Source organism: Vipera ursinii, assembly GCF_947247035.1.
Source record: "Vipera ursinii genome assembly, chromosome: 10".
Classification (NCBI taxonomy): Eukaryota; Metazoa; Chordata; class Lepidosauria; order Squamata; family Viperidae; genus Vipera; species Vipera ursinii.
Window position 1 is genome coordinate 6,888,962 of NC_139520.1, and position 15,752 is coordinate 6,904,713.

Genomic DNA, 15,752 nt, shown 5'->3' on the forward strand with positions numbered 1-15,752 from the left:
GTAAAGTGAGCAGAAAGGGTTGGTAACGAGTGCGGAAAAATATTTTTACCCCCCAAATTCACTTATTTCTTTGACAAAGGCCTCGGGTCTTGGCAGAATGAAACCCAACGTTCTTGTACTTGGATATAAGAAGAACTGGCAGGCGGCACATCCTCAGACAGTGGAAGAATATATCGGAATCCTGCAGTGAGTACCACTGGCTTGTTGTCTTTTAAGCCAGGGGTCCCCAACCCCCGGTCCGTGGTCCAGCACTGGGCCATGACATGCCAGAAGCCGGGCCTCGCAAACATGCGACGCCTCCCTTCTGCGGGATGCAGGCAGCACCCAAGACCACGTATCCTCCGGTCCATGGAAAAACCTCTCTCCATGGAACTGGTCCCTGGTGCCCAAAAGGTTGGGGGCCTCTGTTTTAAGCCATACTTCCCATATCTGGTCTTCTCAAGAGGTCTTGAAATCCAAAGTGTTGTTAATCAGTTGCAGGTATCTTCATTGGCATTCTCTATATCTTGGTGGCTTGGTGAAGGAGGTCCTCTACTTACAACTTAGTGACAATTCAAAGTTACCACAGCACTCCAAAAAAAAGTGACTTATGACCGTGTTCCACACTTACAACCGTTGCAGCATTCCCAGGGTCAGGTGATCAAAATTCAGACACTTGGCAACCGACTCATATTTATGACTGTTGTTGCAGTGTCCCTGGGTCATGTGATCATCTTTTCCAACTTTCCGACAAGCAAAGCCAATCCCATCTCCCTGGGGAGCCTGCACCCGTCATAAATGTGAATCAGTTGCCAGGCGTCTGAATTTTGATCAAGTGACCATGGGGACGCTGCAACGGTCGTAAGTGTGAAATACAGTACAGTCATAAGTCACATTTTTCACTTGCCGTTGCAACTTTTTTTTAAAAAACAAGTTTTATTAATTTTTCCAGTTTTACATCCAAATATTTAGGAAGTAGTGTGGTGATTGGGTAATCAATAGTCCAATAACAAGATTTTCCATACATGTCTCAGGTTACATCATCAAAAATTTCCCTCTCCATTTCCCTTGATTATTATATCACGTTCAAATTAATACATTTCTAATTATAACGAGATCAGTTAAGACATTTATCAGTATATTTTTACTTATACATATCCATGTCCTGTTTTTAAATTTTACCTAATTTCAAGGTAAAGGTAAAGATTCCCCCGCACATGTGTGCTAGTCGTTTCCGACTCTAGGGGCCGGTGCTCATCTCCGTTTCAAAGCCGAAGAGCCGGCGCTTGTCCGAGGACGTCTCCGTGGTCATGTGGCCGGCATGACTAGACGCCAAAGGCGCACGGAACGCTGTTACCTTCCCACCGTAGTGGTCCCTATTTTTCTACTTGCATTTTTACGTGCTTTCGAACTGCTAGGTTGGCAGAAGCTGGGATGAGTAACAGGTGCTCATTCTGTTACGCAGCACTCGGGATTCGACTTGCCAAACTGCCGACCTTCTGATTGACAAGCTCAGCGTCCTAACCCACTGAGCCACCGCGTCCCTCAGTGGAACAATTACAGTGTTCCAATTTAGCCATTAATATCCATAGTATTTAGTTGTCGGGTAACCCAAATTTCCCCTTAATTCATTACAAAACAGTTGTCATATCTAAAATAAAAGTGCAACTGGAGGTCTACCTGTATTTCAAAATAAATCACACCACTATAGTAAAAAAGGAGTAGGATGGGCTTAAGAGTGCCTTGCTTAGAGAAAAAGACGTAGTGACGGACATACTCACTCATTCCATGCTGTCCTAGATGGCAAGCCTTTAAAGGTCTCCCTCGTGCTGACACTGAGCACAAATTTTTGTTCCCATTCCAGTGACGCTTTCGACTTCAAATACGGAGTGTGCGTAATTCGCGTGAAGGAGGGACTCAATATTTCTCGGATCACACAAGCTCACAGTAGGTTTCACTACCACACTTCTGCAGGGATTGTGCAGGGAAACAGACTTGAACTGATTCAGCTGCAGGGGGAGGGAAATATCTTAGAAAGAGGCCCTTTTGCGGATCTATTTGTTTTCATTTTTATCCTGCTTTAATAAGAGAAATTGCATTCGAAGGACTTGGGTCAAATGACTCACTTTTCAAACCAGCGGGAGTGTCTTACGTACTAATCTTAGCAAAGGCAACGGTGTTGCGCATGTTTGTTTGTTTTTGTTTAAAAAAAGGCAGAATGTCAATTGCAAAGCCCCAGACTCCATCCTGACTTTTTTTGTGGATGTCCTATTTGGAAAAATAAAGATAATGCAGGAAGACGATGCTTTGCTTTACAGCCCGTTTTTACTTTTTACTTTTGAACGTTAAAAAAGTCGTACGGGGCAGAAATGCTGCTGGGCACGAAAGGAGATGTTCTCAACCAGATTGGTTACCCTGGTCCTTGAGGGGCGGGAACCTGACGCTAAGCTACATCATGTGGTTCCTTTGCTTTGTGTAAATCTGCCACTGCGATTGTTTGGAAACCACAGATAAACAAGCTGAGGTTTGCTAAATGCATTCCTCAACTCTGCGCAGTGGTGCTCGTAGCTGGATTAGCACACTGCATGTTGAGCCCTAAGAACAACACGTAGAATTACTTAAGAGTAATTTCCTTTACTGTGCTTCACCTACAGACAAAATGTTGCCAGATTAAAGTAATTACTTGGATCACTATAGATATTTTTATATGTCTGCCTGCCTGCCTGCCTGTCTGCCTGTCTATCTATTAAACTTCTATGTTGCCTATGTCACTGAGTAGACTGGATATATTCTGTGAATTGCTAGGGAGGAGCTGTTTTAACCCTCTTCCTGCCTACGCGACATTCCAAGCTCCGCTGCTTCTTTGCTCCCTGGAATAAAGCCACTCCCTCCTGGAAATCCAGACTACATTCCACCACACTGCAGTAAACTAAACTACACTTAGTTTAACTTAGTGATAAAATTGCAATAGACTGGGTTTACACATCACACTAAGCCACAAATTTACAAAAATACGATGGCTAGATTCACTCAATACCTTATGCCTAGGTAAAGCCATGCTCATTATGACTTGATGTACCTCGTAAATGCAGACAACTATTCATTGTTCATGAATTTATCTTGCTTATTGTCTCTTTTCTGTCCCCAGTTAATCCAGTTTTCGATCCGGCAGATATTCCTCAGAAGAACAGTGAAGTACCTGCCGCCATAGACACATGTCAGTTCTAAGAAGCTTCTTGACCGGGTTACTGACCAAATCTATTTCCCGGGTTCACATAATACGTAATACGCTGAATTATGATGTTTGGTAAATGGGCTAGATTTGCAACAGACTTAACCAAGTCTTACAGACAAAGGCACAATCCTGCCAGTGAGCTGATATCAACATCTCTCTGGCCAATAGCCACGGTCAGCGGAAATGCCACTGTGAGGCTTTGAAGGCTGTTTCAGCAACCAAAGTGGGTTTCATCGTCCTTGGGTGTAAGCAGTAGTCTGACCTCTCATTTTTGATGAGAATTGGGACTCATTCTGCTTCCAACCTGGTGATTTTGGGTGGGAGCTTCAGATTCTGCCTGTGATCCTCTTTGAAACAGTGCTTGTTTCCCGAGTTGTGCTCTCCTGGGGGAATAGCTGAGGCAGGTCCTTATTCCTCTCCTCCCCTCCCCTCCTCTCCTGTCCTCTCTTCCCCCCTCCCCTCTCCTCCTCCTCTTCTCTCCTCTCCTCATTCCCTTCCCCCCTCTTTCCCTCTTCCTAGTGGATCCTGATGCCTTGGTGGCAGAACAACAGGCGAGCACCATTTTCCAGAGGGATCAAGGCAAGAAAACTATTGACATCTACTGGCTGTTTGATGATGGAGGTAAGGCTGGCTCCTCCTTCCCACGCAGGGCTCAAGAAGAAAGCAAGGCTCAGTGGAGTCTCTCTCAACTCTGGAGGTCTTAGCAGGGATTCCAAAAAGTTTGGAATTTAGTAGATGGACCCAGCCAGTGTTTTGGATCATCCAGGCGATCGATTTTTAGCAGCCTAAATTCTGATTTCCTTCCCCCAAAATGCAAGCAGTGGCATTGTTTTATTCCAGGAAGTGGTCTCAGAACCATAATTCAGCCCCCTTGCTGAAGCTAATGGGAGGTTCCAGGAACTCATCATCTTACATTGGCTTGAGTTTTTGGAAGGAATGGTTGGGCTAGAAGACCTCCAAAGTCGCTTCCATCTACATTAGCAATAGCAACAGCACTTAGACTTATATACCGCTTCACAGTGCTTTACAGCCCTCTCTGAGTGGTTTGCAGAGTCAGCACATTGCCCCCCCCAACAATCTGGGTCCTCATTTTACTGACCTCGGAAAGACGGAAGGCTGAGTCAACCTTGAGCCAGTGAGGATCGAACTCCTGGCAGTGGGCAGAATTAGCCTGCAATTTTGCATTCTAACCACTGGGAAGGAAGGAAGGAAGGAAGGAAGGAAGGAAGGAAGGAAGGAAGGAAGGAAGGAAGGAAGGAAGGAAGGAAGGAAGGAAAGAAGGAAGGGCAATAGTAATAGCACTTAGACTTATATACCGCTTCACAGTGCTTTACAGCCCTCTCTGAGCAGTTTACAGAGTCAGCATATTTGCCCCCAACAATCTGGATCCTCATTTTACCAACCTCAGAAGGATGGAAGGCTGAGTCAACCTGGAGCTGGTGAGACGTGAACTGCCAAACTGCTGGCAGCCAGCCGGCTTTTATTCCATGTTCTATGTTCTGATTAGGCTATAAATGCAGTCGGGAGAAGGAGGATGTGTTGGTTATTCAGATTCCTCAGTGTTTTTTCCATCCGCAGGGCTGACTCTTCTCATCCCTTATCTCCTTGGCCGCAAAAAGAGATGGGGCAAATGCAAGATCCGAGTGTTTGTCGGTGGGCAGATCAACCGAATGGATGAGGAGCGTAAGGCGTAAGTTCCACCTGCAAAATTCAGGGCTGCCGTGTTACAAAATAATAATAATAATAATAATAATAATAATAATAATAATAATAATAATAATAATAATAATAATAATAATAATCCATTTATATAGAGAAATGGAGCATCAAAAGAGTAAAATAGATTACCAAGACTATTGAAATCCCTTTTTTCCACTTCTTAATCTTCTTTTTCTTCCTTAGGATTGTCTCTTTATTAAGCAAGTTTCGACTTGGGTTTCATGAGGTTCACATCCTTCCGGACCTTAACCAGAAGCCCCAACCTGAACAGTAAAGCATTATTACACTCTTATTGTTATTGCCGTTAAAATTATTATTATGGATTAATTTATTGACCAATACCACAGCATCCAAATATAAAATTTATTATACTGGCGGAAAAATGCATTTATATAAAATTACACAGTTGTTAAGTGCATCATCTGGTCAATAAATGAATCCGGCTTTTGACATTTTGCTTGTCTGAAGCAAATTGGTTGCAGTTGGGGAATCACACGAACCCAGCATGCTGCAACTGTAATAATAATAATAATAATAATAATAATAATAATAATAATAATAATAATAATAATAATAATAATAAAAAGTTGGAAGGGACCTTGGAGGTCATCTAGTCCAACCCCCTGCTCAGGCAGGAAACCCTATACTGTTTCAGACAAACGGCTGTCCAGTCTCTTCTTAAAAACTTACAGTGTTGGAGCATTCACAGCTTCTGGAGGCAGGTTGTTCCACTGGTTAATCGTTCTAACTGTCAGGAAATGTCAGTTGCCAAATGCCTGAATTCTGATCATGTGATCCTGGGGGAACGCTGTGACTGTTGTAAGTGTGAGGACCAGTTTTATGTCACTTTCCTCAGTGTGGCTGTAAATTTGGAATGACCGCTAAACGTATGGCTGCAAGTAGAGGACTACCTGTACTGTTGCAGGAGATAGAGAAGGAGATACATTTGATCTGAAGTATATAAAAAAAATATTGTCAACACTGGAGCAGCTAAATCATTCTAAGCCAAGCCAGGTTTCATATTAGTCCAAAGACCAGCAAAAAAAATATTCGTATTCTTCCCAGCTCTTCCATGGTTCTTCATCTGGCTAATCAAAGTGAGGCTAACATCTGTGGTGAAAAGGGTATGCTCCCCAGCATTTGCTATCCAGAGGGTTCGCTTTAGGGCTATTAGACCTGGTTGCAAAGATTCAGAAAATTAACCAGAGAAGAAACCAAGCCTCTGGGAGTTTTTGGTGTTCCTGTATGACTGTAGGAGAAAGGATGGTAGAACTTGGGGGGTGGTGGAGAAAAAAGGAGGATCAGCCTAGAATCCCTACGTAGCTACAAGGGAAACATCCTTTGAGCGCCATTAATCCTATTCTAAATCTAAGCAGGTACATTGACCTTTATTGGAGAAGATTCCTGTGCGTGGGCTTTTAGCAATGAATCCGTTTCATGGAAGCAGTTTCATGGTCTTTCACGCCTCATAATACAGTAGCCAAGAGTTAGTTCTTATAATTGGCCAGGCTCCTTCCTCTAAGCAGTTGTCCCCTTTTGGCGAAGACCACGGCACAGAAGAATTTGGTTCCTTACGGGAAAACTCATGGTGGTTTTATTCCTAGCGTGAAGAGATTTGATGACTTCATTGCTCCGTTCAGGCTGAACGATGGCTTCAAGGACGACGCTGTGGTGAACCAGATGCGACACGGCTGCCCGTGGAAAATTTCCGATGAAGAGGTTGCGAAAAACAAAGCTAAGGTTTGGAGGACCTTGCCTGGGGTGGATTTCAGACATCAGGAGGAGAAGAGGGGGGGGGGGAAAGTAGTGAGACGGAGGCCATCCCTCTTTCACCTGTTTCTAACTCCAGGCTTTTGAATCTGGCATCTTTGGTCAACCTGGCTAACCTGTCACGGAAGTTTAGAGTTCTGCTTGAAGGTGTTTTCAAGCCTTAAGGGAAGAATAAGAGGGCCATTCCAGTGTTGCTCTGGAAATCCAACAGCCATTCTACCCCAGATTTGAACTGAATCAGCTTCCCAAACGGGACTGAAAACCCAGATCAAATGATTGAAATTGACCTCCTGATCTAATGATCTAAGATGGCGGCGCCTGGAATGGCTGCGGCTGCATTGGTTCTTGAAGGCAAATAGTTTTGGGAGGGATAGTAAGGGCTGTAGGCCACATGATCAGGAAGATTTTGGTGTGTTTGAGCAACATGGTGAAGCTGGGGTGGCATGCGACATGCGACCGACAATCTTTGCTGGCATGGCGGGTTTCTAGGTGTTTTGGAACTGTTGGTGAGACCGTTAAAAGTCGTTGGCGCTGTTTGAATTTGTTCTACCAGCAGCAAGATCTGACTGCTGGCCCAGTGATGGATTGTATTGCAAATCAGGGCTGTTTCCAGAGGAGGCAGAGGAGGAGAGGACCTGGAGCTTATGGAGCGAAGGAACTGGATGAGGCTGTCGGCAGGCCCAGAGGAAGAGAGATAGGCTTTTGGAGGAGTTGGTGGCAGCAGCAGCGTGCTCCAGGGGCGAAAAGAAGCAAGGCCTCTTTAAGGAAAAGGTGGAAGAGTCAGGATCAGAAAAAGGAAAGAAGGCGAGGTTGTCAGAATACAAGTGAATTTGAGGGCTAATCCACATGGAGCCCCATTTCCATCTGTCCTGTGTGCCATCATTCACTCCCTAGAGACTAAAATGGACAATGTGAAATTTGAGCGGGCCCCGAACAAGGAGTATATATCGGAGGCGGTGACCCTTTGAGATCTGTATGCAACGAAATTTCATTTTTATGTATGCCGATTGGTGTACTTTCGAAGTGACAATAAAGTTATCATCATTTTCTCAAGTCTGTTGGAATCAGACTGGAGAATCGAAGGGGCTGGATTTGATGCATCAAGCTGGAAACTATGAATTGGCTTGATTTTTGAAATGGGTTGGAGTCACCAATGTATTCCTGGTTATCGGTGGAAGCAGAGGGGTTGGGGAAAGAGATGGGCATGGCCAAGTCACAAAATGTCCATCCTGAGGTCAGAATACAAACCCCGTAACTTAATTCATATGGGCCCAAACCCTCGGGACCATTGTGGGCCTCTCAACCTCTGCCCAGGCATACTACAAGCCTTTGTCCTTGTGATCCTGGTCAATCTGGCCTAGCTTCTTGCTTGCATTGTTGGAATTCAAGACGGAACCGCTGTGTTTCAATCTTCTTGTGATTTTTATGGAGGCACCTCATTGGTTGCTCTGTGCACAGAATGCTAGATTTGATTTTTGGTCTGGTCTTGTCAGGTTCTTAGATTTTATAGAGAACCTCCTATCTCATTAGCAGTTTACTTTTTCCAGGGACGCGGTGGCTCAGTGGGTTAGGATGCTGAGCTTGTCGATCAGAAGGTCGGCAGTTTGGCGGGTCGAATCCCGAGTGCCGCATAACAGAGTGAGCGCCTGTTACTCGTCCCAGCTTCTGCCAACCTAGCAGTTCGAAAGCACGTCAAAATGCAAGTAGAAAAATAGGGACCACTACGGTGGGAAGGTAACAGCGTTCCGTGCCCCTTTAGCTTCTAGTCATGCCGGCCACATGACCACGGAGACATCCTCGGACAAGCGCTGGCTCTTTGGCTTTGAAATGGAGATGAGCACCGGCCCCTAGAGTTGGAAATGACTAGCACAGATGTGTGGGGGAACCTTTACCTTTACCTATAGTGGGGAGTGGATTGTTGTCTGGGTTTCCAAACCCCTCCTTTGGGTTTCTTTATATTTCTTTGTCTGGTGGAACCACCAGCTGAAGGAAAGAACGTTCCAAAAAGGTGACTTGAAAGACATTCCAGCTTAGAGTCCATTCAAAGGAGGAAACTTTGAGGTGAAACCCTTAAGTCTATATCTGCTGTTTCCCAAGAGAAGGAAGACAATCTGGCTAGATTCTTGTAAACTGGTGGTCAACAATAAAGAAATTTACCTGGCCCATGGTCAGAGCTGTTCTCATTGCTTGCCCCTGACCCTTTATATCTACCTGTGCTGAGCTTTTTCCACTTTTCTATTTCAGTCACTTCGACAAGTGAGAATGAATGAAATTTTGCTGGATTACTCTCGGGATGCCGCCCTTATTTTCATGTAAGTAAAAGAAGTCGTAAACGATCAGAATGTAAACCTTACTCTTTAGGAGTTGCTAGGGGTAGTATCATTGTAGAAAAAGCTGTTGGAAGAGTGTGTTGGCTTAGTTTGGAAGGTGAGTCATGCAACTGTTTTTTTTTTTTGTTAAGTTGAGATATTTTGCTGCCCATCCAAGCAGCTTCTTTAGTCTGAACAAGTTAACCCAGGGGTAGGCAACCTTGGCTCTTTTATGACTCGTGGACTTCAACTCCCAGAATTCCTGAGCCAGCAGGGGGAACTCTGGCTCCTTCATGACTCGTGGACTTCAACTCCCAGAATCCCTGAGCCAGCATGGCTCAGCTTGGAAACCTCTCCCTTTCCCCTCAGCGTGGCTGGCTCAGGAATTCTGGGAGTTGAAGTCCACGAGTCATAAAAGAGCCAAGGTTGCCTACCCCTGAGTTAACCATTCCAGTCACCATGACTCAATTTCCAGACAATTCTACCTGGATGACTGAGAACCTTCGCTGACACCTTGCCAGGTACTTTGGAGAAGAAACCCTGAGACTCCGGAAAGAGGGCAGGGAAGAGCAACAAAGATGAATTGGGAACTGGAGTCTAAAACATACGAAGAAAGGTTGCAGGAATTGGGTACGTCTAGTCTAATGAAAAGAAGGAGTAGGGGTGACACTAGTAGCACTGTTTGAGGGGCTTCTACAAAGATGAGGGGGCCAAACTATTTTCCAAAACACCAAAAGGCAAGATGAGAAACAATGGATGGAAACGAACCAAGGAGAGAAGCAACCTAGAACTAAGGAGAAATTTCCTAATGGTGAGAGCAATCAACCAATGGAACAGCTTGCCTCCAGAAATTGTGGGGGCTCCATCACTGGAGGCTTTCAAAAAGAGACTGGACAGCCATTTATCTGAAATGGCATAGGGTCTCCTGCCTTGAGCAGGGGCTGGACTAGAACACCTCCAAGGTCCCTTCCAACTCTATTCCATGTTCTGTGTTCTGTGGTGCAGAAATACCCCTAAGAATTTTAGGAATTGGCAAATTCCAATGACTCTTTGCCTATTCCTCTAACCAACTGGTTCAGACTGAAGAAGCTGCTTGGATGGGCAGTGAAACGTCGCAAACCCACAAAAAGTAAGTCCAGTCACCATGACTCAACTTCCAGACAAGTCTACCTGGATGACTGAGGATCTTCATTGACCCTCAGTGTTGGCTTAGTTTTGTCTTCTTTAGTCTCTGGCACTATGGATCTCTCTTGCCCTGTCCCAGATGTCCCATTTTTAAGATCTGCAGATGTCACAGCAACACTGCTTGGAGTAATTAATTCCAAAGAAAGTGGAATAAACATTCAAAAGAACCCTAAGAGATTAGAGAAGTGGCCACAGAAAGCCAACACAGTGGCAACAAATGCACACATATGCAAAATCCTTCATTGGGGAAAAAGAAATTTGAAGAAACCTATGCAGTGTGGAGATCAGGTCTGAGAGCAATACATGTGAGTAGAATCTGAGAAGTGTAGTTAATTACAAGCTGAAGATGAGTGAGTAGAGAGAGATGGCTGCTAAAATACCAAGGGAAGACTTCTAAATACCCGAATTCACGTTCATTGTGTCGATGACACTATCTAACCATCTCGTCCTCTTGCCTTCCATTCTTTCCCAATGTTGGAGACTTTTCCAAGGAGTCCTGTCTTCTCATTTGGTGGCCAAAGCAATTTAAGTTTCAGCTTCTGGATCTGTCCTTCCAAAGGACAGCCAAGGTTGATTTCCTTTAGGTTTGTGGTAGACAAATACAAACTTGTTTTCTTTCTCCTGTTCCTTGTCACTTTTCCAGAACTATGCCGGTTGGCCGGAAGGGATGTCCCAGTAGCCTGTACATGGCTTGGCTGGAGACTCTCTCGCAAGACCTGAGGTCTCCCGTGATCCTGATCAGAGGCAACCAGGAAAATGTCTTGACTTTTTACTGTCAGTAGGAGCTTTTTCACTGTCAGGAAGAAGAAGGACATTCCGGACCGATCCTGCTTTGCTATCAAGAGGCTCCGTTGCAGGGATGAAGGCCAAGAATAAAAGACTGATGACGGAAAACAAATTTAGTTGGATTGTAAGAATCCTCTTCTTCAGAACTGTTAATGTTGTAACAATGGCTGGGTTTGTTCCTTGTGCTGAATCATGGTTTGTTTAATCATGGTTGGAAAAATAAGCCGCAGTTGGCGGGGTTCACACAATGTGCCATGTCATTAACTCTGAATGGTATATTTGCTGCTCTCCCAAAACAACCTAGGACAATGACTACATTTGAGTGAATTTCATTTGCACTGACATTTAATTCAAATTGAATATACAGTAGCTGGAAACTAAATATATTAGTGAACAATTTCAGACCCCACTGGTATCTGTTCACCAACACTGCACATTCATCTTGAATTCTGCGTTAACCCATTTCCTGGATTCTTGTACTACACCGAATCATAAACTAATTGAATGAACTGGGCTCACCCACCTGGTAAGCCACCCAAGAAATAATAAAAGTTGAAATTCACCAAAGTTAGCCTATTATATGCATACAGCAGTTAGTCCTTGAACTGAATCTTTAAGCTCGTGGTCCTTAAAAATTGCAATTGATACCAATTTTCAGAAATCAAAGGTGGTCAGATCAGGGTTTCTGAACCTCTATAATTAGAATAGAATAGAATAGAGCTGGAAGGGACCTTGGAGGTCATCTAGTCCAGCCCCTGCTCGAGCAGGAGAACCTATACCATTTCAGACAGTCTCTTCTTAAAAACCTCCAGTGATGGAGCGCCCACTGGTTAATTGTCCTCACTGTTAGCACTCCTCTACATTATGCTAGTACACTACAAGACTTCTAGTGCAGTGTGTGAACCCCGCCACTGCATCATTTTGGAGTGAGCAAGTTCCAAAATTTCCGGTAGATGGAACAATCTCTTTCACTCATTAAGCATTGCCTCTGTCCTAGAGCCCAACTGAATGTAGCCTCTATGACCGTGGTGGCGAACCTATGGCACGTGTGCCACTGGTGGCACGCAGAGCCCTCTCTGTGGGCACATGCGCCATCGCCCCAGTACTAGGCCTTCAGCTGGGTTTTATAAAACTTTTTCGCTTTAGGCCTCCGCCGCCATGTGCAAAAAAAAAAAGTTCAATCAATTGATCAATTTCAACTTCTCACGGGAAAAAAAAAGATTCACAAAGTTGGAACTGATTGAGCTTTTTAGTCCCACCCAGTTTGCCGTTGCCACCACAGCCACGCCCATCAAATGGGCCATTCCCACCCAATTTGCCACACCCACACAATGGGCCACGCCCACCTGGCACCCAACAGTACATAAGTGGGTTTTGGGTTGCAGTTTGGGCACTCGATCTCTAAAAGGTTCGCCATCACTGCTCTATGATATTTCCCTATTATTATTATTATTTTTGCATTAGTTGCAGCTCTTGAATAAGTCAGCAGGGGGCAGCAGGTCCTAGAAGTTCAACATATTTTGTCCAGGAATTCAACAATTCAGACCATTATTGCTCTCCAATGTTAGCAGATGGTGTATCTCCAGCCTTGCTATATGCAGATTACACAGGCATTTTATTTATTTGCCAAGTGCGAACGAGAAGGGCATTGGCTTCCTTTTGCCTAAAAAAATAAATCAAGTTATAGTAAATTATATATTTTTAAAAAACTCTAGTGTTTGCACAAAACAACAGTAGATTACATAAATAGCAAATTAACAACAGACCAGGTATAAATATCCTGGGGTGCATCTCCAGCCTTGCTATATGCAGATTACATAGGCATTTTATTTATCCACCAAGTGCGAATGAGAAGGGCATCCTTTTGCCTAAAAAACCCCACAAGTTATAGTAATATATATATGTGCGGGGGAACTTTTACCTTTACATATATATGTGTGTGAATATATAGGTTCCCCCGCACATGCGTGCTAGTCGTTTCTGACTCTAGGGGCCGGTGCTCATCTCCGTTTCAAAGCCGAAGAGCCAGCGCTTGTCCAAGGACGTCTCCGTAGTCATGTGGCCGGCATGACTAGACGCCAAAGGCGCACGGAACACTGTTACCTTCCCACCGTAGTGGTCCCTATTTTTCTACTTGCATTTTTTTCGTGCTTTTGAACTGCTAGATTGGCAGAAGCTGGGATGAGTAACAGGCACTCACTGTTATGTGGCACTCGGGATTCGACCCGGCAAACTGCCGACCTGATCGACAAGCTCAGCATCCTAACCCACTGAGCCACCACGCCCCATATATATTTATATATATATATATATATATATATATATATATATATATATATATATATATATATATATATATATATATATATATATATATATATATATATATGTTTTCTGAGGTTTATATATATATATATGCATGTATGCATGTATGTATTGCTCAAAAAAATAAAGGGAACACTTAACACAATGTACTGTATTAATAGTAGGATGTCTTATTTTCTGTTCCCTTTATTTTTTTTTGAGCAATATATATATACAAAATGCTAGTGTTTGCACAACACAGCAGTAGATAACATACACAGCAAATTAATGAAACCCCAACAGACCAGGTCTAAAATATTTGAAATTTTGAATTTTCACACTTCTAGATATCAAGTGCTTCTATGAAATATCACAAGAAGGCAATTTAGGCCAAATGTGGAGCAGAAAAAAAAGTTGCAAACTTAGCTTACAACTGGAGTTGGGTAACCCAAGTTCTGTAAATCATAGGGGATTTTGTTGCTGTTGTTCTTTGTAGCTGGGGGGGGGGCGGTCTGGAGGAAGGGGAGGAGAAGGAATGTGAACTGCACTGAGTAAGAAAATAATGAATAAGAAGAAACATATGAAGCCACCTCAGATTAGGGTTAGGGATTCCTGTATTTCAGGTATTTTTATTTTGCTGTTATTTTGCTAGATTGCCATCCTGCCTTTCAAGAACTGTAGGGCGCCTACGGCCTTGCAGAGTCAACATTCTAAGGGAAAGAAAGAATTACTTATGTACTTCCAGCAGGAGCTAAAACAAAAGGAGGAATGTGGTGAAAGAGAGAGAGTACAGAATGAACAGAGAGGAATAAAGACGAACAGATAATAATTGGAGTAGTAGAAGAAGAAGAGGAATATGTAACAACTGGAGTTGAATTATTTATGCTGTTATTGTAATGCTAACAATATTGTTTACTGCATACTGTTTCCTTTAGGAGGCAATCCTCAACCCACAACCTCATTTGAGGCTGGAAAATTCAGCATTAGGTAGGTAGGTAGTTAGATAATAGATAGATAGATAGATAGATAGATAGATAGATAGATAGATAGATAGATAGATAGATGATAGGTAGGTAGGTAGGTAGGTAGGTAGATAGATAGATAAATAGATAGATGATGATAGATAGATAGATAGATAGATAGATAGATAGATAGATAGATAGATAGATAGATAGATGATAGATAGATGATAGGTAGATAGGTACATAGATCACAGGTAGGTAGGTAGGTAGATAGATAGATAGATGATAGATAGATAGATAATAGGTAGGTAGATATGTAGATAGATGATGGATGGATAGATAGATAATAGGTAGGTAGATAGATAATAGATAGATAGATAGATAGATAGATAGATAGATAGATAGATAGATAGATAGATAGATAGACAGACAGATAGAAAGATAGATGACAGGTAGGTAAAGAGATAGATAGATAATAGGTAGGTAGGTAGATAGATGATAGGTAGGTAGGTAGGTAGATAGATAGATAGATAGATAGATAGATAGATAGATAGATAGATAGATAGATAGATAGATGATAGAAAGACAGATAGAAAGATAGATGACAGGTAGGTAAAGAGATAGATAGATAGATAATAGGTAGGTAGGTAGATAGATGATAGGTAGGTAGGTAGATAGATAGATAGTTAGATGATAGGTAGGTAGATAGATAATAGATGGATAGATAGATGATAGGTAGGTAGGTAGGTAGGTAGATAGATGATAGATGATCCTGTGGGCACAATGGCACACATTAAAAATGAAATTTAGTTGCTTGCTCTCAAAGTGTACACATATGTAACACACATTTAAACATAGTACAAACAACATACTGTATGTATAGACCCACACCCTTACATATAAGTAACATATAAATATTAATCCCTGACCATCCTGAATACATAACGGAAGGAGGAAGCTTTAGAGTTCAAACCAAATAGTTTGGTTTTTAAGTGAGGCATCACGTGACTGTGATCTGTGACTTCCCCATTGACTGGACTTGTCAGAAGCCAGTTGCCAAGGTCGCAAATAGCAATCACAAGACTCTGGGACGCTGTAACTGTCATAAATGTGAGGATTGGTTGTAAGTCTCCCCCTCGTACCTTGGAATGGTTGCTGAATAAATGGTCATAAATTGAGGACCATGTAGAGATGGAGGTCAAGGATATGAAGGGACCGTGTGCAAAAAACTGCCTGCCTTAGTATTTATATTTATATTTATTTGATTTATATACCGCCCTTCTCCCGAAGGACTCAGGGCGGTGTACAGGGCAATAAATACCAAAAATACAGGATACAAAAATTAAAAACAAATTAAACAATTGTGCCCGATACAATAAATTAGTTAAAATCTATAATTAAAACCCCAAACCCATCAGACCAGGCCGGCTTGTTCGAATAAATAAGTTTTTAGATCACGTCGGAAGGAGCGAAGATCGGGGGGCCATCCGGAGCTCAACCGGT

General features: G+C 42.9%; 1 protein-coding gene across 1 annotated transcript in view; it reads left to right on the plus strand.

The window, feature by feature from the left end:
- The window catches only part of SLC12A3 (solute carrier family 12 member 3), a gene marked incomplete at its 5' end in the record, with an annotated part of 40,775 nt that extends 29,630 nt beyond the window's left edge, over positions 1-11,145 (plus strand). The window contains 9 exon segments of the mRNA XM_083370667.1: positions 80-186; positions 1,844-1,926; positions 3,128-3,196; positions 3,734-3,835; positions 4,793-4,904; positions 5,117-5,203; positions 6,538-6,673; positions 8,948-9,015; positions 10,841-11,145. Of these exon segments, the coding sequence (XP_083226793.1) occupies positions 80-186; positions 1,844-1,926; positions 3,128-3,196; positions 3,734-3,835; positions 4,793-4,904; positions 5,117-5,203; positions 6,538-6,673; positions 8,948-9,015; positions 10,841-10,979 (903 nt within the window). The 3' untranslated portion in view covers positions 10,980-11,145.
- Positions 11,146-15,752: the final 4,607 nt, after the last annotated feature.